The sequence below is a fragment of the Bos grunniens genome, chromosome 28, assembly GCF_055505025.1.
Source record: "Bos grunniens cultivar Pamir isolate PY7600 chromosome 28, Bosgru_T2T1.0, whole genome shotgun sequence".
Taxonomy (NCBI): domain Eukaryota; kingdom Metazoa; phylum Chordata; class Mammalia; order Artiodactyla; family Bovidae; genus Bos; species Bos grunniens.
This window is the reverse complement of record NC_141192.1, coordinates 28,650,009-28,674,699: the sequence shown is the minus strand read 5'-3', so window position 1 is coordinate 28,674,699 and position 24,691 is coordinate 28,650,009. Positions and strand designations below refer to the sequence as shown.

The window sequence follows — 24,691 nt, the reverse complement described above, 5'->3', positions numbered from 1 at the left end:
TGTGTATTCGGTCGCTTGCCCAGTCGAGTCTGGCTCTTTGTGATCCCTTGGGACTGTAGCCCTCCAGGCTCCTCTGTCCATGGGATTCTCCTGGCAAGAATACTGGAGTGAGTTGCCACACACTCCCTTCAAGGGATCTTCCTGACCCAGGGATCGAACCTGCATCTTTTCATCTCCTGCACTGGCAGGCGGGTTCTTTACCACTATCACTACCTGGAAAGCCCCAGTCCACAAGAATGGATTAAAGACTCTAAAGTAGTTCCCTGAGGAGAAATATCAATAACCTCAAATACGCACATGACACCACCCTTATGGCAGAAAGCAAAGAAGAAATAAAGAGCCTCTTGATGAAAGTGAAAGAGGAGAGTGAAAAAATTGGCTTAAAGCTCAACATTCAGAAAACTAAGATCATGACATCTGATCCCATCACTTCATGGCAAATAGATGGGGAAACAGTGGAAATAGTGGCAGACTTTATTTTGGGGGGCTCCAAAATCACTGCAGATGATGACTGCAGCCACGAAATTAAAAGACACTTACTCCTTGGGAGAAAAGTTATGACCAACCTAGATAGCATATTAAAAAGCAGAGACATTACTTTGCCAACAAAGGTTTGTCTAATCAAGGCTATGGTTTTTCCAGTGGTCATGTATGGATACGAGAGTTGGACTATAATGAAAGCTGAGTGCTGAAGAATTGATGCTTTTGAATTGTGGTGTTGGAAAAGACTCTTGAGAGTCCCTTGGACTGCAAGGAGATCCAACCAGTCCATCCTAAGGGAGATCAGTCCTGGGTGTTCACTGGAAGGACTGATGTTGACGCTGAAACTCCAATACTCTGGCCACCTCATGCGAAGAACTGACTCATTTGAAAAGACCCTGATGCTGGGAAAGATTGAAGGCAGGAGGAGAAGGGGACAACAGAGGATGAGATGGTTGGATGGCATCACCAACTCAATGAACATGAGTTTGGGTAAACTCCGGGAGTTGGTGATGGACAAGGAGGCCTGGCGTGCTGCAGTTCATGGGGTCGCAGAGAGTCAGACATGACTGATCGACTGAACTGAACTGAACTGAGGCCCAAAGGGTAGCTTCAGGGGCTAAGGGACCCACCTTAGCCATCAAGGCTTTTGGTGTAGGAAGCCAGCTACTGTACACCCAACTTGTAATCCTGAAGAAAGGAAACAGGGAGAATAAATGACCCTGGACCTCACTCTCCTATCATTAATCTGCTGGTGTTCCCACTGGCCAAAGGTAACCACAAGTCTCAGGCTGACGAACTTGGTGAATCCAGCTGATGGGTCAGCCTTCCAGGGCACAAGGCCAAGTAGAGAAGGCAAGGAATGGATATTTGGGACAAATAGGATAGGATGTCCACACACCAAGGAAGACAGGACCTGGGACAGCCCTTGAGAGGACGGCTTTAGGAGAGCACAGGCAATTAGAGACCAACTGTAGGACACGGTGTGGTTAAGGAGAGGTGACCCCATTTTTCTTTTAAAAGATCATCTGGAAGAAAAGGAACAAGTTACAAAATTATCTTTTTTATTTAAATGTAGTTGATTTATAGTGTGCCAATCTCTGCTGTACAGCAAAGTGACTCAGGTACACAGGCACATGTGTGTGTGTGTGTTTAGTCTCTCCACTCCATACACTATAGCCTGCCAGGTTCCTTTGTCCATGGGATTTTCCAGGCAAGAATACTTGAGTGGCTTGCCCCTTCCTACTCCAGGGGATCTTCCCCACCCAGGGATAGAACCCGCATCTCTTACATCTCCTGCATTGGCAGGTGGGTTCTTTACCACGAGTGCCACCTGGGAAGCCCAAACACATATATAATTTCTTTTTAGTATTTATTTCCTTTATGATTTATCCCAGGATATTGAATATAGTTCCCTGAGCTATACAGTAGGACCTAGTTGTTTATCCATTCTAAATGTAGTTTGCATCTACCCCAAACTCCCAGTTCATCCCTCTCACTCCACCCCTCTCCCTTGGCAACCACAAATCTGTTCTCATGTCTGTGAGTCTGTTTCTGTACAAAACTATCTTGAAGAGGTCTCTGGGTTAGGAAAAGAGAGCATTTTCTGATTGGAGAAAAAGAAATTTCATCTTAAGGTGCATAAGGATTCACTGTAAAGTGAATAACTGGATAATAAAGAATAACAGATATGCCCACAATGAGTTTTGAAGACAGGATGCAGTATTACATGAACAAGTTCAAAATCATACCAACTGACTGAAAATCATTACACTTCCCCCACTGCAACCAATAATTAGTCTCAGAATACATTCTACTACAATCAGTTTACTATCCCATTTCCTATAAGCACTTTGTTAAGGTGAGACTAAAATGTTCTCACATATGACTTGAACAGATTAAGGCACTTAATTGAAATGAGAAGACCTGATTTGAGAAGTAGGTAAAGGTTAAGAAAATGAAATGTATTTCAGAATTGATTAGCTACAGGAATACATTCTTTGCTAAAAATTAAATGTGTAACAAAGAGTAAAGGGAATTATTTACAAAATAAAATGCTTGTAATAGCTTTTCTTTCTACATCTAACAATTCAATGTATCTCAAGGCTAAAATACAGTGTGTTATGTAAATTCCATCTCCACAACTTTGTGGTCTCTCAGTACTATTTCAAGAACAAACTGGAGTTTTTCCAGCCTGATCCGCTTAAGACTATCATGGGTGTCACTTAAAAGATTCAAGACCTCAGGAATGACAGTGTTGGAACTACTAATACGTCATTAATCTCATTAGTGACATCATTTCATTTATTGTTGAAGAACTTCTCTTATACTTAAAATGAACCAGTAACACGTAAATCATGAGGAGTGGAGTGAAAATAGTTGCTGACCCTAAGAAGACAGTGGAAATCTCACCATCAGTTTTCATTGTCTTATATTGCTACACTAGACCATCAATACCCAATAAAAAATCATCTAGCCCTTTCCTAAATGTTTATTTTTTTAATGTATTTATTTATCTTATTTTACTCCATTGGGTCTTACAGCCTGAGTGATCTTTCAGTTGTGGTACTCAAACTCTTAGTTTCAGCATCTGGGATCTAGTTCCTTGACCAGGGATCAAAGCCAGGTCCCCTGCTTTAAGAGCATAGAATCTTAGCCTCTGGATCACCAGGGAAGTCCTGGTATTATTTTAAACATTCAAGGCTCAATTAGGGCTTCCCTGGTGGCTCACACAGTAAAGAATCTCCCTGCAATGCAGTAGACTCGGGTTCAATCCCTGGGTCGAGAAGGTCCCCTGGAGAAGGGAATGGCTACCCACTCCAGTATTCTTGCCTGGAAAATCCCATGGACAGAGGAGCCTGGCGGGCTACAGTCCATGGGTTCGCACAGAGTCAGACACAGCTGGGCGAGTAACACAAACAAGGCCTCAACTGATAAAATTATAAAAATATCCCTCTTCAAGAAAATTTGATTTCACTTGTAAAATCTGCTCCTCATAGGTTTATCAGCACGTAGACTGGAGTACTTTCATTAGAATGAGGGCCAATCCAATCGGGCAAAAAATACTATCAAGCTACCCCATATTTCACTGTGATGTGCTTAAAGTCAGAGGTCATTTAAAAAACTAATTGTAAACTACAAGACCCATATGTTTCCTTTTCCCTACTAGCCCTAAAACAATAAACTAAGATAACAAATGGAATTTTGCAGGCTTTAGTTAGAAGCCTTTATCTTCCAAAGAGACTTGAGAAGGAAGATATAACTGACCTTTCCATGTAAGAACGCATATCAACTACTGAGATTTGTCTTTCCTGTTGGCACCTCCCTACAAAAGAAGTGAGACGTTAAAATCAGCTCCAACTTGTCCAAATTAAAAGTAACCTTCAGGCTAATGAGTTTTCAACACCACTCCTTACCAGGCCAAAAAAAAAAAAAAAATGTGCCCCATAAAATTAAATTACCTCCTCGAAACTGACTTCTCTAATAAATTACAAGATTAAATACAGTAAAATTGAAATTACTACAAAACAATCCCCGCCCTGCCCCCACCAGAGGTAACCCTCCTGTCATTGGTAGAATTTCAGTTCAGTTCAGTTCAGTTTAGTCGCTCGGTCATGTCCGACTCTTTGTGACACCATGAATTGCAGCACGCCAGGCCTCCCTGTCCATCACCAACTCCCGGAGTTCACTCAAACTCATGTCCATCAAGTTGGTGATGCCATCCAGCCATCTCAGTCTGTCGCCCCCTTTTCCTCCTGCCCCCAATCCCTCCCAGCATCAGGGCCTTTTCCAATGAGTCAACTCTTCGCATGAGGTGGCCAAAGTACTGGAGTTTCAGCTTCAGCATCAGTCCTTCCAATGAACACCCAGGACTGGTCTCCTTTAGGATGGACTGGTTGGATCTCCTTGCAGTCCAAGGGACTCTCAAGAGTCTTTTCCAACACCACAGTTCAAAAGCATCAATTCTTCAGCACTCAGCTTTCATTATAGTCCAACTCTCGCATCCACACATGACCACTGGAAAAACCATAGCCTTGACTAGATGGACCTTTGTTGGCAAAGTAATATCTCTGCTTTTCAATATACTATCTAGGTTGGTCATAACTTTCCTTCCAAGGAGTAAGTGTCTTTTAATTTCATGGCTGCAATCACCACCTGTACTGCTTTTGGAGCCCCAAAAAATAAAGTCTGACACTGTTTCCCCATCTATTTCCCATGAAGTGATGGGACCAGATGCCATGATCTTCGTTTTCTGAATGTTGAGCTTTAAGCCAACTTTTTCGCTCTCCTCTTTCACTGTCATCAAGAGGCTTTTTAGTTCCTCTTCCCTTTCTGCCATAAGGGTGGTGTCATCTGCACATCTGTCCGTCTTCAATGGAGTCCTCCACTAGTTCTGGGGTCCAAAACCAAAGAGAGGTGAAGAAAATGTAAAAACTGTAAAAGACATGACAGAACAATTAATGGCCAGGAAAATAAATCCGAACTTTGAGAAAATTAGAACTACAGTTTAAAGAAATAAATGTTTTAGCCATTAACTAAAGGCTAAATTTAAAGAATGCAAATGGTTTTTACTTTGCAGAAGGTTAGCCATTGTTTTCAGTTTCTCCGAAGTATGGATCAGAAGGAAATAATTAATTAGCATTGTAATGAGTTTGTAAGGTGGTAGCTCTTAAGTATTAACTCTGACAATCACTAAAATTGTCTGTATTTTCACTAACTGATGGACTCTAAATAGGGTTTTAAAATAGAGTTGGAAATCATAAACACATTGTTGACTAAATATTTTGTACTAAGAACTAGTTTCTTTAGGTGTAAAATACTAAGGAGAGGAGGACTCTGCAATCCACTTAAAAGACTGACCAAACATATACAAACGTAGAGACAATTCATGAACCACAAGTTGACATTACAAATTGTGAGGCTAATCTTAACAAGTAAGACAAGGAAAGGCACAATTATCATGAAGTTATATAAAGGTAAATTGTTCAGTTTGGTCTGAAAGGCAGGGGTCAAATATAAGAAGAGGTCCATGATGGAAGTATTATTTTGGCAATGGTTGTACAGGATGGACTAAAGAGAAAAGTACAAACTAATACTAATCTTAATAATACAGAACTACAGTTGCTAGATACTGTCCTTAATATTTCCATATATTAACATGCTAAATCCTCACAATAATGCAATAAGGCCGACACTGTCATTATCTCGTTTGACAGAGGAGGAAAGTGAAGCATTTAAATGTCTGATATTTGCAGTAAGTTTCCTGCATAGCAACCCCATGGAAGTTAATAAAAGTAAAACACGTTTCATTATCGAAGCAGATACTATCGTTCAGAGAAGAACACTCACAAGAAAGTGAAAGTTGCTCATACCTGTCAGACTCTTTGTGACGGCTCGGACTGTACGCTGCTGCTGCTGCTAAGTCGCTTCAGTCGTGTCCGACTCTGTGCGACCCCATAGACGGCAGCCCACCAGGCTCCCCCGTCCCTGGGATTCTCCAGGCAAGAACACTGGAGTGGGTTGCCATTTCCTTCTCCAGTGCAAGAAAGTGAAAAGTGAAAGTGAAGTCACTCAGTCGTGTCTGACTCTTCACGACCCCATGGACTGGAGCCTACCAGGCTCCTCCATCCATGGGATTTTCCAGTCCATGAAATTCTCCATGCCATAATACTGGAGTGGGTAGCCGTTCTTTCTCGATGGGATCTTCCCAATCCAGGAATTGAATCCAGGTCTCCCACATTGCAGGAGGATTCTTTACCAGCTGAGCCACCAGGTAACCCCAAGAATACTGGAGTGGGTAGCCTATCTCTTCTCCAGCGATCTTCTGGACCCAGGAAGCGAACAGGGGCCTCCTGCATTGCAGGTGGATTCTTTACCAGCTGAGCTATCAGGGAAGCCATACAAATACTAAAAATATTGTTTTTCAACGTTTTTATTTGGAAAAAAATCAAACTATAAAGTAGAAATAATAGTATAATGACCATGCCCCTCCCCCCCCAATCTTGATTCCTCTACTGTACCTCCAATCATTATCCATCTACCCTTCCTTATTTTGGAGTAAATCGTGGACATTTTATCACTTCACCATCACTAAATCTTTTAGCATGTTATCTCCAAAAAATAAAGGCTGTTTTTCCTTCTAAACATAACAATAATATCCTAATATTTTAAAATTACAATTTTTTCATGTAAAATATTAATTTCAATAATATACCTCACTTTAATACTTACTGGGGGCTTCCCTGGTGATTCAGTCGATAAAAATCCGTCTGCAATGCAGGAGATGTGGGTTCGATCCCTGAGTCAGGAGGATCCCCTGGAGAAAGGAATAGCAACCTGCTCTACTTGTCATGTATTAGTATTACACACCCACATTTGGTGGTGGTAGTTTAGCCGCTAAGTCGTGTCTGACTCTTGCGACCCCATGGACTCTATCCCGACTGAGCCACCAGGGAAGCCCCACTTCCCCGTTTACTAGTTCAACTGCTTTTTTTCTTTCCCTTTTTTCACTCTTACTAAAAGGAAAGTCTATCTCGATTCAGTTACTCAAAGCCCTGCCATAGGCTTTCCCGGCACAGCGCCCCGCAGCGGTAGGGCCTGCTCTCCGGCTCTTACAAGCCTGCTCCTGACCATTTCCCAGGTGGGCATGGGGCTCGGGACCGGAAGCAGCTAAGCGTGGGCTCAGTTCCCCAGCCCAGCGACCCCGGCCCCGCCCCCTCCCCGGTTGCCTAGGCGACGAGGGGCCGCAGGGCTGAGGCGGGATCATGGCGACGTTTGTGGGGACGACACCCGGGGGAACGACTCCCGCGGGAATGACTTCGGCGGGAACCACACCCGAGTCGGAGGTACGCCGTCTCTGCCCGGTACCCGCGACCCCCGAGCGCCGGACCTCTCCCGCGGGCCTAGGCTGTTCCCTCGGAGGCGCCCCATGCCCGAGTTGGGTGCTCGGCCCCGAGTGGGTGCGACGCCCAGGCGGCGCGAGCTCTCAGGGAGTGAAGGGGGATCCCCAAGCCACCGTCCCGCGCTCCCCTTGCCCTGTCGTCCGACGCCCCTCCGTCCCCCCGAGTGTGAACTAAAAATCCCTCCATTGGACGGTTCTTTGCCCGAAAGGCCTCACAAATAAGCGCTTTCCCTAGGATTCTCTACTTAAAAGGGAATTTTGAAAAATTTAAGTGAGAGCGTCTCCTTTGTAAATGACTACTAATTCTCTTCAGATATCACAGTTCTGTTGCTCAAAAGATGTCATGGAATAATTACTCTTCATTGATAGTGGATTGATGAATATTTGAAGGCCAATGTTTCCCGTATTATTTTACTGTTTCTCTAAATAAGTAAATAGTTGATAGATCGGACAAAGGAGGAACGCCTAGAAAATCAACCTTCCGGTTATGGCTGAGTTGCTCATTAGCACCTTGTCTTTAGGAAAAGACTTTAACATTCTTAGGCCTCCAGTGGTTTCCTGTGCAAAATAAAGATTTCTTCTCCGGCCCCTCCCAGCACTAATTCTCAATAATAAATGGGTTCTATGTAACTGGGATTACTCAGACGCTTTGTATCCTGAGATTTTAATTAAAAATATTTGCCAGATACTACTAAGAAATGTTTACATCTTCACATACTGAGTCAATCATGTTATTCTAAGAAGTTTTTTCTTCAGCTTTTTTTTAAGACTCTGAAGGTGAATAATAATGTTATAATTAACATTGCTGGGTTAAACTCACTTATTAGTCTAAATAGCATTTATTTATTTTTTGTACAGAAGATGTGTATGAGCTGCAGTTTTATAAATGAGGATACACAGAGCCAGTAATACAGTGCCTTGCCCAGAGATATGCAAGTCATTCCCTACGGGTTCTTCCCAGTACTGTATGCAGACCACTAAAGCTGCTGACTCTCCTATGAACCTTTTGAAATTAGCATACATTAAAAATACATTTTAATGTGATAAACTGGTTACTAAGCCAGTTACTCTCTTGTGATCTATAATGTAAGTAATACAGTTTCAAAAGTGGCATAGGAAATTTCCCAATTAAATCATGGTATATAAATACATACAAAAACTTTCTTGTGAGAATATACCCAGTACTTATCCATGTATCAATAATAGAAATATCCTTTATAAGTAACTGATAATTTGGAATTAATGCTCTTCAAAAAACAAAAGAAAGAAAGAAATACCCCTTAATTTTTTTTTAAGATGCAAAAAAACAAAAAACAAAACCGTGTTCCAGGGTGAAGGGTAATCACTTTTTATAAAGGATAAGTGAAACTAATGAACCAGTTACAGACCTTAGGTGATTATCTGCCATCTTAGCACAGTCACTGAGCTCTTTTGTTTAACTTCTTGGAGGAGCAGCAGGTATTCCTCATGGCAGTCAATTTGGGATATGCTTAGTCTTTTAATTAGTAACATACTGAAAAAGTAAAGTTGGAATTTGGACTCACTTAACTGTTCGTTTGCTAAGATTAACAGTCTGCATCTCGGAGGGTTCATTCTAAAACCAGAGTTCCTGTAGTTCATGGAGAAGACAGTTGATCTTTAGTGTTGTGTCATTCATAGAATAAATCCTGCCTGCCACCCATTTACCCCACTCCAGTACTCTTGCCTGGAAAATCCCACGGACGGAGGAGCCTGGTGGGCTGAAGTCCATGGGGCCACTAAGAGTTGGACACAACTGAGCGACTTCACTTTCACTTTTCACTTTCATGCATTGGAGAAGGAAATGGCAACCCACTCCAGTGTTCTTGCCTGGAGAATCCCAGGGATGGGGGAGCCTGGTGGGCTGCCATCTATGGGGTCGCACAGAGTTGGACATGACTTAGCAGCAGCAGCCACCCATTTGTGCCCACTGTGGGTTTCAGGGGTTAGATGGAAAAGATAGCAAAAATCTCTCTTGGTATCTCTATTCACAAGGCTACTTCTTTTCAGTTAGGTATTGAAAGGTTCTTGTAAGGTGAGATTCTTTCCAGAGTTGATCCCTGGAAACCTAGTAGTATAGCATTATTTCTCAATAATTTGTACCCAAATTGACTTAGCCAGTGGACCATTCAGTCATCTGAGCCAAACAGTAGTGAAATATTTCTTTTTTTGCCAAGTTTGTTGGAAATAAAGCATACGCTTTCAATAGTCTGAGGTTTCCCACTTGTTTGTTGTCATTACCTAAAATTAAAACAACTATATGATTGTCTCAATCATATAGTAGGCACTCAATAAAATTTGATAACTAATTGGAATTATAGAGGGTTTGAGGTATGCCAGGTATAATAGTTATCATAGATCGAACTCTATAAGATAACCTTGAACAAGCAGACATGAGATATGGCTCCAGAAAAATATTTTTATGTAACATTACATAAACTTTCTTGCCAACTTTCTGCATTTAATAGTACAGTTTCTTTAGTAACATGGGAATAAATGCCTCTTGCATAAGGCTAAAGTTTTGGGAGAGAAACATTTAAATGCAGAAAACCAGAGAAATGATGACAATCTGAAAATAAATATTTGATACCTAAAGATCTGTAAGTGAAAGGAGTTTATAAATGCATATAAGTTAATTTGTACATGAGAATATAAATTCAGTTCATAAACTGACTTTCTTAATATCTTCAAAAACACTGTTTGGGATATGTAATCATTTAAGTATTAATAGTATAATTTAAAAGGGACTATACTCCAACTCTGGAGAAGGCAATGGCAACCCACTCCAGTACTCTTGCCTGGAAAATCCCACAGACGGAGGAGCCTGGTAGGCTGCAGTCCATGGGGTCTCAAAGAGTCTGACACGAATGAGTGGCTTCACTTTCACTTTTCACTGTCCTGCGTTGGAGAAGGACGTGGCAACCCACTCCAGTGTTCTTGGGCTGCTGTCTATGGGGTCGCACTGAGTCGGACATGACTGAAGCGACTTAGCAGCAGCAGCAGCAGCATACTTCAACTCACATCAGAGACGTAAAAGAAAAAGTAAATGATTGTTTCCCAGTTGGCCTTCCCAGGTGGCTCAGTGGTAAAGAATCCGCCTGTAATGTGGGAGACACGGTTCAATCCTTGGGTCAGGAACATCTCCTTGAGGAGGACATGGCCACCCACTCCAGTATTCTTGTGTGGAAAATCCCATGGACAGAGGAGCCTGGCAGGCTACAGTCAGTGGGGTCTCACAGAGTTGAATGTGACAGAAATAACTTGGCACACATGCACGGGCTTTGAAAACAGCCCACCCCATTACTGGCAGGTCGGAGAGAAACACTTGGGGCTCAACTTGAGCACCAAGATGATCAGGTTCCTACAACTGGAATATCATTCTAGAGGGATTTATTGAAGCCATTCACACCACGTGATATAGATAGTATAGGACAATGGACAGGATGCCAAAAGGTTCCTCAAAAATATTGTTGAGAAAATAGTACTCAGTCAGTTCAGTTCAGTTCAGTCGCTGAGTCATGTCCGACTCTTTGCGACCCCATGGACCTCCCTGTCCATCGCCAACTCCTGGAGTTTACTCAAACTCATGTCCATTGAGTCAGTGATGCTGTCCAACCATCTCATCCTCTGTCATCCCCTTCTCCTCCTGCCTTCAATCTTTCCCAGCATCAGGGTCTTTTCAAATGAGTCAGTTCTTCACATCAGGTGGCCGAAGTATTGGGGTTTCAGATTTAGCATCAGTCTTTCCAATGAATGGAGAAGGCAATGGCACCCCACTCCAGTACTCTTGCCTGGAAAATCCCACGGATGGAGCAGCCTGGTAGGCTGCGGTCCATGGGGTTGCTAAGAGTCAGACATGACTGAGCGACTTCCTTTCACTTTTCACTTCCATGCATTGGAGAAAGAAATGGCAACCCACTCCAGCGTTCTTGCCCGGAGAATCCCAGGGGCGGGGGAGCCTGGTGGGCTGCCGTCTATGGGGTTGCACAGAGTTGGACACGACTGAAGTGACTTAGCAGCAGCAGCAGCAGCTTCCAGTGAAGTGAATATTTAGTATCATTATTTGTCAAACACTTAGAACCTCTGGAAATACTGATAGTGGATGTGGAGGTATTCACAGATGTTTGGTCTTTTAGTAAGTCTTTCATCTTACTATTAAGTTTAGTAAGTCCTTCATCTTACTATTAAGTCTTCCAATTTGCTATCTTATTCCTATCTATTTCCTGCTTCTCCCTACTCCATCCTCGCTTTCAGGTTGGACAAATCATCTTCAATCTTTTTCTGATATTTAAAGTTTTATTTTACTAAAGTTAGGTATCTAACACAGCTAAAATTAATTTTTGATAGATGTATATTTGAAATGGGGATCTAATTTTGTTCTAGTGTGAACCATCATGCTAGTTTCATTCACTATAAATTAGCTTTTTTTTAATTCATATTTTACTGAGAGTTCTGCTGCTAAATTCTTACAAATGCATATTTATTATTTACTTATAAAATCATGGTTTTAACTTTTAATTTGACTAAAAAGTACATGAGACTTGTTAACTATAATTTATCCTTGCATTTATGAAATTAACCTTATCTTGTCATAATGATAGCTTCTTATTATTTTTGTACAATGCTGGATTCAACATTCAAAGATGTCACTTTTAAAAAATATTTTTAAAATTTTATGTATTTATTTATTTTGGTTATGCTGGGTTTTCATCGCTGTGCTCAGTCTTTCTCTAGTTGTGGTGAGTGGAGACTACTTTTCTGTAATAGTTGCCGTACATGGGCTTCTCACTGTGGTGCCTTTTCTCGCTGTGGACCACAGGTTATGGGCTTGCCAGCTTCAGAAGTTGTGATGCACGGGTTTAGTTGCCTCACAGCATATATCAGTGATGGAACCCATTTCCGCTGCATTGGCAGGCAGATTCTTAGCCACTGGACTACCAGGGAGACCATAAGATATTTTTAAGTAGAATTTTTGCATCTGAGCTCATTAATGATTTTGACTTTAGTCACATTTCTGTGCTAGTTCAGGTTTTTGTATATAGACAATGCTGGTTTCTAAAAATGAATATCTACAATCTATAATCATTAGACTAACAGAATTTATGTGTTCTTGGTTGTTTAGTAGAACCTCAAGTGTAAAACTATCTGGACATGTGACCTTGTAAAAAGTAGACTTCCAGTTTAGTTCATGTTTGTCTGGTCCATTTTCTCCTTTACCCTTGGTCAAATTTATAACATATATTCCTAGAAAATCACCCATTACCTGTAATTCTCAAATGTGTTCATTTAATGTGGCATATATTTATTTCTTCTTTAATCACCTTTGCCCAAAATTTGCCTATTTTGTTCATTATTTTAAGGAACTAGCTCTTGCTTTTACTTATCCTTCTTTCATTTACTTTTTTTTTCTTTTTTAAATTGTCTCTTTATGATGTCCAGCACTATAGTGATGAGAGTGAGGCACCCTCCTTGGGTACAAAATTTAACGGATGCTAAAAAATTCCGTAGTCAAGAGAAAAAATTTAATGTAATATTTAAAAAATTATAATAAATGCAAAAACCCATAATGGATTTAAATTCTAAATAAAGACAGAATTGTTAATACTAATTTTTCCTTTTTGCCTCAGCTCTAACACGGCTCAACACAGAGCTGATCTTAGTTCATTTATTTTCAATCTTGAAGAAAGCCTTTCAGAGTGTGGAAATGGTAGACTACTCTATGTTCTCTAAGGCTATGAAACCCCTCTTAGGCATCTTTGGTGAACTGTGCTATATATTTCTTTAGTGAACATTTTTTAAGAATCTTTTAAGACATATCAGTGATGGATACAAAGATGCCCCCCAAAGATAAAATTCTAAAAGAAAGACGTTATGTTCAAATGTGAAAAGTTTAGCTGACATTAGAGAAAAAATTCACAGAAAAGATTATCTGACAAAAAATAGCAGCTTACAATTTTAATGCTTCTGGAATAACAGCTAAAATCCACCAGGTGGTGAAATAAAATGAGTTACAGTGCAGTTTAGCTCACATATTCTCCTAGTCAGAGATGTAATTTTACAGAGAAAGTGATAATTACATATTTACATTTTTATTAGCCTATTCATGAATTTTCCATTGTATCTTTAATTTTTACAAATGAGAATGTATGTATTGAAAGATTAAAGATATTTAACCACCTTACATCCTTTCTAGTGCACGGCAGTGTGTAAACAAACAGAAGAAAAGCTCTCATTTAAAATAGGTCCAGGAATTCAATTTAAAACAAAAGAAAACAAAAAACCAGAGGCAAACCCTCCTACAAAATGATTATCTTAATCTATCAAGTTTTAGTAGAAGAATGAGGCACTGGTATTAGACTCCTTAGCTAGAATTATTATTGTATGAAAGATTAAGATTATACTCTTTTTTACAGTTCTTATGTGACCTATTTTCTCCTATTAAGAAAATTTTCAAGTCTGAGACAATTGATCTGAATGTCTATATATCTTTCATGTATATCTTTATTCATTTTTAATAATGATAACAATTGTGTTTGCATTAAAACATATCAAAATGATGTTTTAACATGAATCTAATTTTAGGTTTAAATGTCTTGCTGTTAAGTCACAGAATTCATCAGTATATTAAAGGCATCATGATATCTCCAAATCTACGTCTGGCTTTTCATCATGGTCCATCATCTAACAATGTCATCACAGGATGAAGATGAATTCAGACACAGGTTGATTAACAACCTATGTTGACCTAACTAGGAACTACAGAATTCTCAAAAGAAATAAAAGATTGAATGACTGTCCCTGAGGAATTTACAACCTAATGGAATTAATAGTACAGTAATAATTATAGTTTACTGCTAATAATAAAAAATGCATGTAACTAACAAATATTTAAACAAATATATACAATATATTATGAACTAAAATACTATCCTGTCTAAAAACTGCATGCATTTAATTCAATTTATAAGCATCTGAGTGCCTACTAGGTGCAAAGTATTGTATTAGGTCCTAAAATATTTTTTCTTCTTGAATTTATAATCAAATGGATGACCTAGTTTAGGTTAATTTGCTGACTCTATACTGAATAACGGAGAAGGCAATGGCAACCCACTCCAGTACTCTTACCTGGAAAATCCCATGGACGGAGGAGCCTGGTGGGCTGCAGTCCATGGGGTCGCTACAAGTCGGGCACGACTGAACGACTTCACTTTAACTTTTCACTTTCATGCACTGGAGAAGGAAATGGCAATCCACTCCAGTGTTCTTGCCTAGAGAATCCCAGGGATGAAGGAGCCTGGTAGGCTGCAGTCCATGGGGTTGCACAAAGTCGGACACGACTGAAGTGACTTAGCAGCAGCAGCAGCAGATGCTAAATAAAGATAGTTAATAAAATAGCATATTTTACTTTTCAATTGAATTTTTAAAAATAAAAATATAATAACCTAATAGTAAATTACAAACATTAAACTGATTATTATTTCCAGTGAGTGTTAGCTTTGCGGTTTTCTATTCTTGAAAAAGAATAAAGAAAATTTGGGATGTAATCTTATTAATTATAGCAGAAAGTTTCCTGTTGTTCTTATTTATTGGAGTTCATTGACATGGAAGGATAAATAACTGTTTGTTGAATTAAAAACATTTGACCCACTCTTGCCCAAATCTCACAATACTTTTAAAAAATTTATTTATTTTAAAAATTTTAAAGTTTATTCGGGCTTCCCCTGGCTCAGATGGTAAAGAACCAACCTGTGATACAGGAGACCTGGGTTCTATCCCTGAGTTGGGAAAATCCCCTGTAGGAGGGCATGGCAACTCATTCCAGTATTCTTGCCTGGAGAATCCCCATGGACAGAGAAGCCTGACGGGCTACAGTCCATGGGGTTGCAAAAAGGCGGACACAACTGAGCGACTAAGTACAGCACAGCACATAGTTGGTTTACAATATGTTGATTTCTTTTGTGCAGAGAAGTGACTCGTTATACACATATATATTATTTTTAACATTCTTTTCTACTACATTTTGTCACAGGATATTGAATATAGCTCCCTGTGCTACACAGTAGGATATTGTTTTTTATCCATTCTATATATAATAGTTTGCCTCTGCTAATCCCAAACTCCCAATTCTTCCCTCCCAACCCCTCCTCCTGTTTGGTAACCACAAGTCTGTTACCTGTATCTGTGAGACTTTTTGTTTCATAGATATATTGATTGTGTCTTATTTTAGATTCCACATGTAAGTAATGTCATATGATATTTGTCTTTCTCTTTCTGACTTTCTTCACTTAGTATGATAATCTCTAGGTCTATCCATGTTGCTGCAAATGGAATAATTTCATTTTTTTTTATGGCTGAGTAATGGATGACTCTACATATGGACATCACCAGATGGTCAGTACCAAAATCAGATTGATTATAATCTTTGCAGCCAAAGATGGAGAACCTCTATATAGTCAGCAAACACAAGACTGGGAGCTGACTCTGGCTCATATCATGAACTCCTTATTACAAAATTCAGACTTAAATTGAAGAAAGTAGGGAAAACCACTAGACCATTCAGGTATGACCTAGATCAACTCCCTTATGATTATACACGGAAAGTGACAAATAGATTCAAAGGATTAGATCTGATAGACAGTGCCTGAAGAACTATGGACAGAGGTTCATAACATTGTACAGGAGGCTGTGATCAAGACAATCCCAAAGAAAAAGAAATGCAAAAAGGCAAAATGGCTGTATGAGAAGGCCTTACAAATAGCTGAGAAGAGAAGTGAAAGGCAAAGGAGAAAAGAAAAGATATATCCATCTGAATGCAGAGTTCTAAAGAATAGCAAGGAGAGATAAGAAAGCCTTCCTCAGTGATCAGTGCAAAGAAAGAGAGGAAAACAATAGAATGGGAAAGACTAGAGATCTCGTCAAGAAAATTAGAGATACCAAGGGAACATTTCATGCAAAGTTGGGCACAGTAAAGGACAAACAGTATGGACTTAACAGAAGCAGATGTTAAGAAGAGGTGGCAAGAATACACAGAAGAACTATACAAAAAAGATCTTCATGATCCAGATACCACGATGATGTGATCACTCACCTAGAGCCAGACATCCTGGAATGCAGAGTCAAGTGGGCCTTAGGAAGCATCACTACGAACAAAGCTAGTGGAGGTGATGGAATTCCAGTTGAGCTATTTCAAATCCTGAAAGATGATGCTGTGAAAGTGCTGCACTCAATATGCCAGCAAATTTGGAAAGCTCAGCAGTGGCCACAGGACTGGAAAAGGTCAGTTTTCATTCCAATCCCAAAGAAAGGCAATGCCAAAGAATGCTCAAACTACTGCATAGTGCATTCATCTCACATACCAGCAAGGTAATGCTCAAAATTCTCCATGCTAGGCTTCAACAGTGTGTGAACCGAGAACTGCCAGATGTACAAGCTGGATTTAGAAAAGTCAGAGGAACCAGAGATCAAATTGCCAACATCCATTGGATCATAGAAAAAGCAAAAGAATTCCAGAAAAACATCTACTTCTGCTTCACTGACTATGCCAAAGCCTTTGACTGTGTGAATCATGACAAACTGGAAAATTCTTCAAGAGATGGGAATACCAGACCACCAAGCATGCCTCCTGAGAAATATCTATACAGGTCAAGAAGCAACAGTTAAAATCAAACATATAACAATGGACTGTTTCCAGATTGCGAAAGGAGTAAGTCAAGGCTGTATATTGTCACCCTGTTTATTTAACTTCTATGCAGAGTACATCATGCAAAATGCCAGGCTGGATGAAGCACAAGCTGGCATCAAGATTGCCAGGAGAAATATCAATAACCTCAAATATGCAGATGACACCACCCTTATGGCAGAAAGCAGAGAAGAACTAAAGAGCCTCTTGATGAAAGTGAAAGAGGAGAGTGAAAAAGCTGGCTTAAAACTCAACATTCAGAAAACTAAGATCATGGCATCCAGTCCCATCACTTCATGCCAAATAGATGGGGAAACAATGGAAACAGTGAGAGACTATTTTTTTTTTTTGGTTCCAAACTCACCGCAGATGTTGACTGCGGCCATGAAGTTAAGACACTTGTTCTTTGAAAGAAAAGCTATGACCAACCTAGACAGCATATTAAAAAGCAGAGAAATTACTTTGCCAACAAAGGTCCACCTAGTCAAAGCTGTGGTTTTTCCAGTAGTTGTGTATGGATGTGAGAGATGGACCATAAAGAAAGCTGAGTGCTGAAGAGTGGATGCTTTTGAACTGTGGTGTTGGAGAAGACTCTTGAGAGTCCCTTGGACTGCAAGGAGATGAAACCAGTCAATCCTCAAGGAAATTATTCCTGAATATTCACTGGAAGGACTGATGCTGAAGCTGAAGCTCCAATACTTTGGCTAAGTGATGCGAAGAGTTGACTCACTGGAAAAGACCCTGATGCTGGGCAAGATTGAGGGCAGAAGGAGACAGGGACGACAGAGGGTGAGATGGTTGGATGGCATCACCGATTCAATTGACAGGAATTTGAGCAAGCCTCAGGAGTTGGTGATGGACAGGGAAGCCTTGCTGGCGTGCTGTGGTCCATGGGGTTGCAAAGAGTTGGACACAACTGAACTGAACTGAATGGAGTGTATTAGTTTGCTCTTTTGGTCAGGAAGTCTTCCCGGAGAAGGGAATGGCTACCCACTTCAGTATTCTTGCCTGAAAAATTCCATGGACAGAGGAGCCCAATGGGCTACAGTTCATAGGGTTATAAAGAGTTGGATACAACTGAGCATACACTCATGGCAACTCTATTTTTAATTTTTTGAGTAACCTCCCTACTATTTACATAATGGTTACACCAATTTACATTCCCACCAACCATGTTTGAGTTACCTTTTCTCCACATCCTCTCCGGCATTTGTTATTTGTAGACTGTTTAATCATGGCCATTCTGACTGGTGTAAATCTCATAGTCTTCGATTTTCATGAAGCTCCTGGTGTCTTACCACTTTCTCAGTCTCCTTTTCCATCCCCCATTCACAGTTCTCTTTATACTCTTGACTTTGGGCAGTTTCATTCATTCTCATACTTGCAGTGACTCCTAAACCAATATCTGTAAAGTTGACCTTGTGACTCTAGCATTTCTAGTTAATCTCGAAACATTTCTTGCTATTCATATTCCACCTAAAATTCAACCACTGAAACCAAACTCATCATCTTGCCTTCTTAAAACTAGCATCATCTTCTAAATCTCTTATTTCTTTTGGTGTAATAAGAGTGTTTGTGTGTTAGTTGCTCGGTCATGTCCAACTCTCTGTGACTTCATGGACTGTGTCTGTGGAATTCTCTTGGCAAGAATATTGGAGTGGGTTGCCATTCTCTTCTTCAGGGGATCTTCCCGCCCAGGAGTCAAACCCGCATCTCCCACATTGCAGGCAGATTCTTTACCATCTGAGCCATCAGGGAAGCCCAATAAGAGTGTCATGTATATTTTTATGGATTGTACTCTGTACAAAAGGACTCAGCTGAGGATTGAGCAGAAGGTGGAACTATTCTGTTCACAAGTGGTACACTTGGGTACAGGGCTGTGTCAGACATATCTTTTAATACTCTACCCAGAGAGGATTCTTTTGTCTGGTTCGTGCATGGGGGCATATTTGCTTTTGGAGGCCCTGAGTCTCATCACCTTTTTCTTCTAGTCACCTATTTCAGAAACTCAGACTCTGCATTCATTCTTTCCTCTTTTTAGTCCCCCATATATATGTTGCATTTATCTTTATACATTTTCATGCACACTGCTAGGAGCCCAGTGCAGCCAATGCTTCATTCCTGAACTGTTCTAATAATTTTTTCATTTAACTCTTCCTTTTTATCCTTGCTCTGCTCCTGTCTTTCCTTCACCCTGCTACAGATTACCCTTCATTGAAGCATAGTTTTATTTTGTCATTTCACTGCTCAAAAACTTCACAGTCCATTTCTGCCTATATTATTAAGAACAGACTCTTCAACCTGACATTCTTCCAACAGCCACGGTCCAAAATATGTATGATGACTTGTGCAATATCTTGTGTCTTGTAATCGCTTAGTAAATGTTTATTAAATTATTTAAGATCGCCTGTGATATTTTCCCAACACCCACCTTCCACTTAGGTTCAACTTGTACCCTGTGTGTATGCTTGGCACCACTGTGAATTACTGATATTCACAGAACTGGTACCCAGCTGTCCTGGATTTATCACCTTGGTGTTGCTGATTCATTCACCTGGGGCGCTATCCACATTCATGCTCCGAAAATCTATTCCTCTCTTTAGACTTTCTTTGTTCTGTTCCTGTCCTTGTCCCTTCCTTCCTTTAGACTGAATGACACCTATTTTTAAAATTTAATCTATTTACTTATTTTTGGCAGTGCTGGATCTTTGTTGCTTTCTGCAGGCTTTCTCTAGTTGCTGCAAGCTCAGCCACTCTCTAGGTGTGTGCACCGGCTTCTCATTGTGGTGGTTTCTCTTGTTGTGGAGCACAGGCTCTAGAGCGTGCAGGCTTCAGCAGCCGTGGCATATGGGCTTAGTTGCTCTGCAGCATATGGAACCTTCTTGGACCAGGGATTGAACTTGTGTCCCCTACATTGGCAGGCAGATTCCTATCCACTAAGCCATCAGGGAGGTCCTGAATGACACCTTTATTATGGCTCACTTATAATTTTATTTTCTTGTTTTAAACTCACCTTTTGTTTGTTCCTTCCACAAGATGTTGAGCTTCTTTTGGGTAACAAGTCTTTGTTGTCTTTGCCTCCTCTTGTACCCCAGGTTCAAAGAGGAATATATAGATACTCAAAAATGTTTGTTATTTGAAAACCATCACCCAGTTTTAAATATGCACAGAAGACAGATTGACTAACCATTCAGCTTTGTAGAAGAGATACCATTACTTTAAAATTTTTTCCTGATAGCAGTAGACAAAAGTAAGAACAGATTTTGGTATTATTAGGATTAATATGTGAAATGTGATTGAAATAATTATTCCACTTTTTTTTGTAGAAAGATGCTGAATTCCAGGAACATGAAAAGATTCTGTCTCCAGATTTTCTTTCAGTTGCCCAGATCACTGAAATGCTAGCAGAGGATGTAGATGGAGTTCAACAGTAAGTACTTTGATATCACAACCAAATGTGGAACAGTTCTAGTTCTGCATCTATAAATGGCATAATATGTTATTACACATTTTAAACCTTTTTTCAAAATATGTGTTACTATGTTGTGCACGGATACATATATCTATCTATCTGTCTATCTATATATATATATATATATATATCTCCAGACTCTGGAACACAAAAATTCTCAAACTGACTTTTTGCACTGCTCAGCAGTCTTCTTTATGGGAGAAGTGGATTTCAAACCAACTTGTTATCTTAACAGAGAATAGGGATTTATTGTTAAAAGCAACCATTAGCATATGACATCTTCTTTTCTCTTTCATTTGTAAAACTGACAGTATACATAAGAACCTCTAGGTCTTCCGTCTCATCATGACAAGAGTAAGATGTATTTTCTGTAATATTAATAGTCAATACATGTATAATTTTGGTAATCCTGAATATTAGCCATCCACCTGTGATTTTTATTGGATACGAAGCTATACTAAGTATTGTAATCTCATACATTTTGTTTAAATATGGTAATATAACTGAATCTATAGGCATCAGTTCTAATACAGGTACATCTTATTTTTAAAGCCATTGATTTCTACAGTAGATCATTTACTTAGAACTCTTAGATATACTCAGATATATTCACCACACAAATGCCTAAATGGTGTTTTTAGTAACATTCATTTTAATTATCTCATTCTAATAATGGAAGCCTGATTAGCTGTAATATATGGGGAGTGGTAATGATGTGATGGTGTTCTGGACTGTAATGTTCCAGGGTAAGATTTCTGTAGGCCAGTCATCTGGATGCGAGCAGAGTGTTGTAAACCATAATGGCAAATAGAAAATGACTCTGTCAGTGGTTATCATTTGCAGATCATAATATCAAATACTACAGAATAGAGGTGATTTACGGCTGAGAAGGAAATATGACAAATTTACTGGGTGGAGGAGAAGTTTGAGAAGGGAAAGCATATTAAGAGCAGGCAAATGACACTGACAGGCCTTTTCCTGAGATGCTTTTCACCTCCACTGCCTTCAAATCCTGCTAGAAATTTTGGTGGTCTGTGATTTGGCCATACAGCTTACTATCTGCATCTTTAGAAATATGAGTCAATTAAAAATTTCATAGATATCAAGTAAGAATTTCAAGGTCATTTTACCATTTTTATAGAAACAGATACTCTTTGGGAATTCTTATTTTTTAGTACCAGAATTAATTAGAAAAATTCATTTATTGTACTAATTTCACTGATTACTTAAGTCAACCATATTATTTTGGACTTCTAGGTAACCCCAAATGTTGTTATTGAAATGTAAAAAATAGATATTTAATACTAGGCAGATAGAGTAATATGATGTAAATGACACATTTAATATAGTTTATAGTTTATAATTTTATTGTATTTAATAGTAAATAAAATATATTGTTTAAAAGTAGTTAATAAAACTTATTACACAAATGCTTTTTAGACTTATGTATTTCTCATCACATCTTAACCGTACTGTTTATATAACAATCTTTTTGACAATTTTTTTCAATTATTGTCTCTTTTTGTTAAATATCTAATTTCTAAAAGTATTTTTCATCTCTAAGAGGTGAGATCTAGGAGAAAGTAAATGATTCAAGGAGTGATACAGAAGTTAGCAACATAGAAACAACCCAAGCTAAACAGCAGGTTGACCTAAAAGGTCATTCTTTCAGGATATGTCATTGACCATCTGATTAATAGAATTCACCTGAAGTAATCTCAGATTATAGGACATCAGTTTTGGATAAATGACATCAGTATTATGCCAGGAACCATTTCTTAGCAGAGTAATTTTCTTGAGATTTTTTTTTACATGATTTTTTTAACAGTAATCCTGAAATATTTGCAATCAGTCATTTACTTTCCATTTAAAATAGCATTATTATAAGTCAGGATTATATACCTTTCAAAATGACAAAGATATAATTGAAGTATCCTGTCACCAACTGGCAAAAGTATGCCAAAAATCATACAATCTAGGAAGCTAAGAAAATGAAAGTGTTAGTCACTCACTCCTGTCTGACTCTTTGCAACCCCATGGACTGTAGCCTGCCAGGCTCCTCTGTCCATGGAATTCTCCAGGCAAGAATATTGGAGGGGGTAGCCATTTCTTTCTCCAGGGGATCTTCTTGACCCAAGAATCAAGCCAGGTCTCCCACATTGTAGGCAGATTCTTTACCATCAGAGCCACTAGGGAAGCCCCTGCAAAGCTATAGTGAAGTGAAGTCGTTCAGTTGTGTCCGACTTTTTGCGACCCCATGGACTGTAGCCTACTGGGTTCCTCCATCCATGGGATTTTCCAGGCAAGAATACTGGAGTGGGATGCCATTTCCTTCTCCAGAAGATCTTCCAACCTAGGGATTGAACCCAGGTCTCTCGCATTGTAGGCAGATGCTTTACTGTCTGAGCTACCAGGGAAGTCCTGCAAAGCTATAAACCTACTTAAATAAATTATAGGACATCAGCACATTCCCTTACCTTTTAACATTAAAAATTTTGCTCCATAAAAGCAACCAATCAAATGAAACTTTAAAGTAATATTAAAATATATTTCTGGAATATAATTCAAGTAAGGATAAATATCTAGGTACATTTCTCATCTCCTAACTGCTGTCATTCATGTTTTCATGTAACCCTGATTTTATTTACAGATCCATGCAAATCCCTTAAAAGAGAGAGACTAAATTGAAAATAACTATTTAAACATAGAAATAATGTGGAGTGATCTTTTAATAACCTTTCTATAACTGGTTTCCATGAGCTGTTCAGCTCTTGCCTTAAGGCTTATTTCTGCATGTCATCATATTCAAAAAATGAAAGATTCCAATTTCAAGAGCATACAAGAATAATGTAATATTTTTACTGAAATTCTTGGTGAGATAAGTAGGTAGTTACATCACCTATCACTATAGCAAAACTTCCTAAATCACTATTAAGCATCTTTTTCTTTCCCTACTTTCTCCTGTGCTACATCAGTGGCCATCTCACTATTCTCTCTGTCCCCTCTCCTTATCCCTAGAGGAGAAGCTTACAAATTTGCCAGTAAAATGCATGGAAACTTTACATTCAAACCACAGCTGTATCTTGTTCCCAGTGTCTCCCTGCACAGTTTCCTTTGGAGTGAAATAACTAACAGAATAGAAATGTTAAATATTTAGCCTGCAGCTCAAGTTGAAGGTTAAGATTCGAATGGTACTTAGGGAAAGCAATGGAGGACACATTAGGGAAAGAGAGCAAAAGTGGAAGGACCTCAAGGAGATTTCACCAAAATATTCTCAGGTAGTTGTCTATTAATATACAGTTAAAACATTCAAACAATAAAAATGTAAAGCAAAGGACACATGCAGCTATTTAGGTCAGATATTTAATTGAAAAAATAACATGCAGATTGCAAATGAAGAATACATTTGGAAGGAAACCAACTTCCGGAAACAAAAAAAATCGTTAGACAAAGCTAATGTTTAAAGAGGACACTGATTCCATAAAACAAGAGATAAAAAAGAGATTATAAAATATGTTTAAAAAGAGCTGTTAGGACTAAGAGTGGAGAAGGCAATGGCACCCCACTCCAGTACTCCTGCCTGGAAAATCCCATGGACAGAGGAGCCTGGTGGGCTGCAGTCCATGGGGTCGCTGAGGGTCGGACACGACTGAGCGACTTCACTTTCACTTTTTACTGTCATGCGTTGGAGAAGGAAATGGCAACCCACTCCAGTGTTCTTGCCTAAAGAATCCCAAGGACGGGGGAGCCTGGTGGGCTGCTGTCTATGGGGTCACACAGAATCGGACACGACTGAAATGACTTAGCAGCAGCAGCAGGACTAAGACAAGAAACTACAGTAAAAAATAAATCCTGGGGAACAAGATAGCGGAGGAGTAGGTGGATGTGGAGTTCATCTCTCTCCACGGCTACATCAGGAGTACACCTTTAGACACAGAAGTGCATGCAGAACACCAGCTGAGAGCAGACAGGAGTACCTGACAAGAGGAAAAGAATATATAGAACAATGCAGAAGTCGGTAGGACGAAGGAACTAGTGGGGGAAATAGGAGTGTTAGTAGGACTGGACCTGCCCTTGGCGTGTGGGGGAACTGAAGCAGGCATCCAGTCCCCACAGGGGCAATTGTCTGAGTCGGAGGAGA

The 24,691-nt window shown here is 39.5% G+C and overlaps 1 protein-coding gene and 1 long non-coding RNA gene across 29 annotated transcripts in view; one reads left to right on the top strand and one right to left on the bottom strand.

Annotated features, from left to right (window-relative positions):
- Positions 1 to 1,527: 1,527 nt before the first annotated feature.
- LOC147343063 (uncharacterized) lies at positions 1,528 to 7,176 on the bottom strand. The gene is made up of 3 exons (XR_015156925.1): positions 6,712 to 7,176; positions 5,853 to 6,364; positions 1,528 to 4,914 (listed from the first exon to the last, which is right to left on the bottom strand). It is a non-coding gene; the product is annotated as an uncharacterized LOC147343063 (long non-coding RNA).
- Positions 7,177 to 7,206: 30 nt separating this feature from the next.
- The window catches only part of CABCOCO1 (ciliary associated calcium binding coiled-coil 1), a 168,403-nt gene continuing 150,918 nt past the window's right edge, over positions 7,207 to 24,691 (top strand). For all 28 annotated transcript variants that reach the window (XR_015156923.1, XR_015156922.1, XR_015156924.1 and 25 more), the window contains exons 1-2: positions 7,207 to 7,325; positions 20,405 to 20,508. Coding sequence is in view for 19 of the 28 variants with exons in the window: in XM_086382311.1 (XP_086238437.1) it covers positions 7,245 to 7,325; positions 20,405 to 20,508 (185 nt within the window). In the remaining 9 variants the exon portion in view is untranslated. The remainder of the gene's footprint in view (positions 7,326 to 20,404; positions 20,509 to 24,691) is intronic.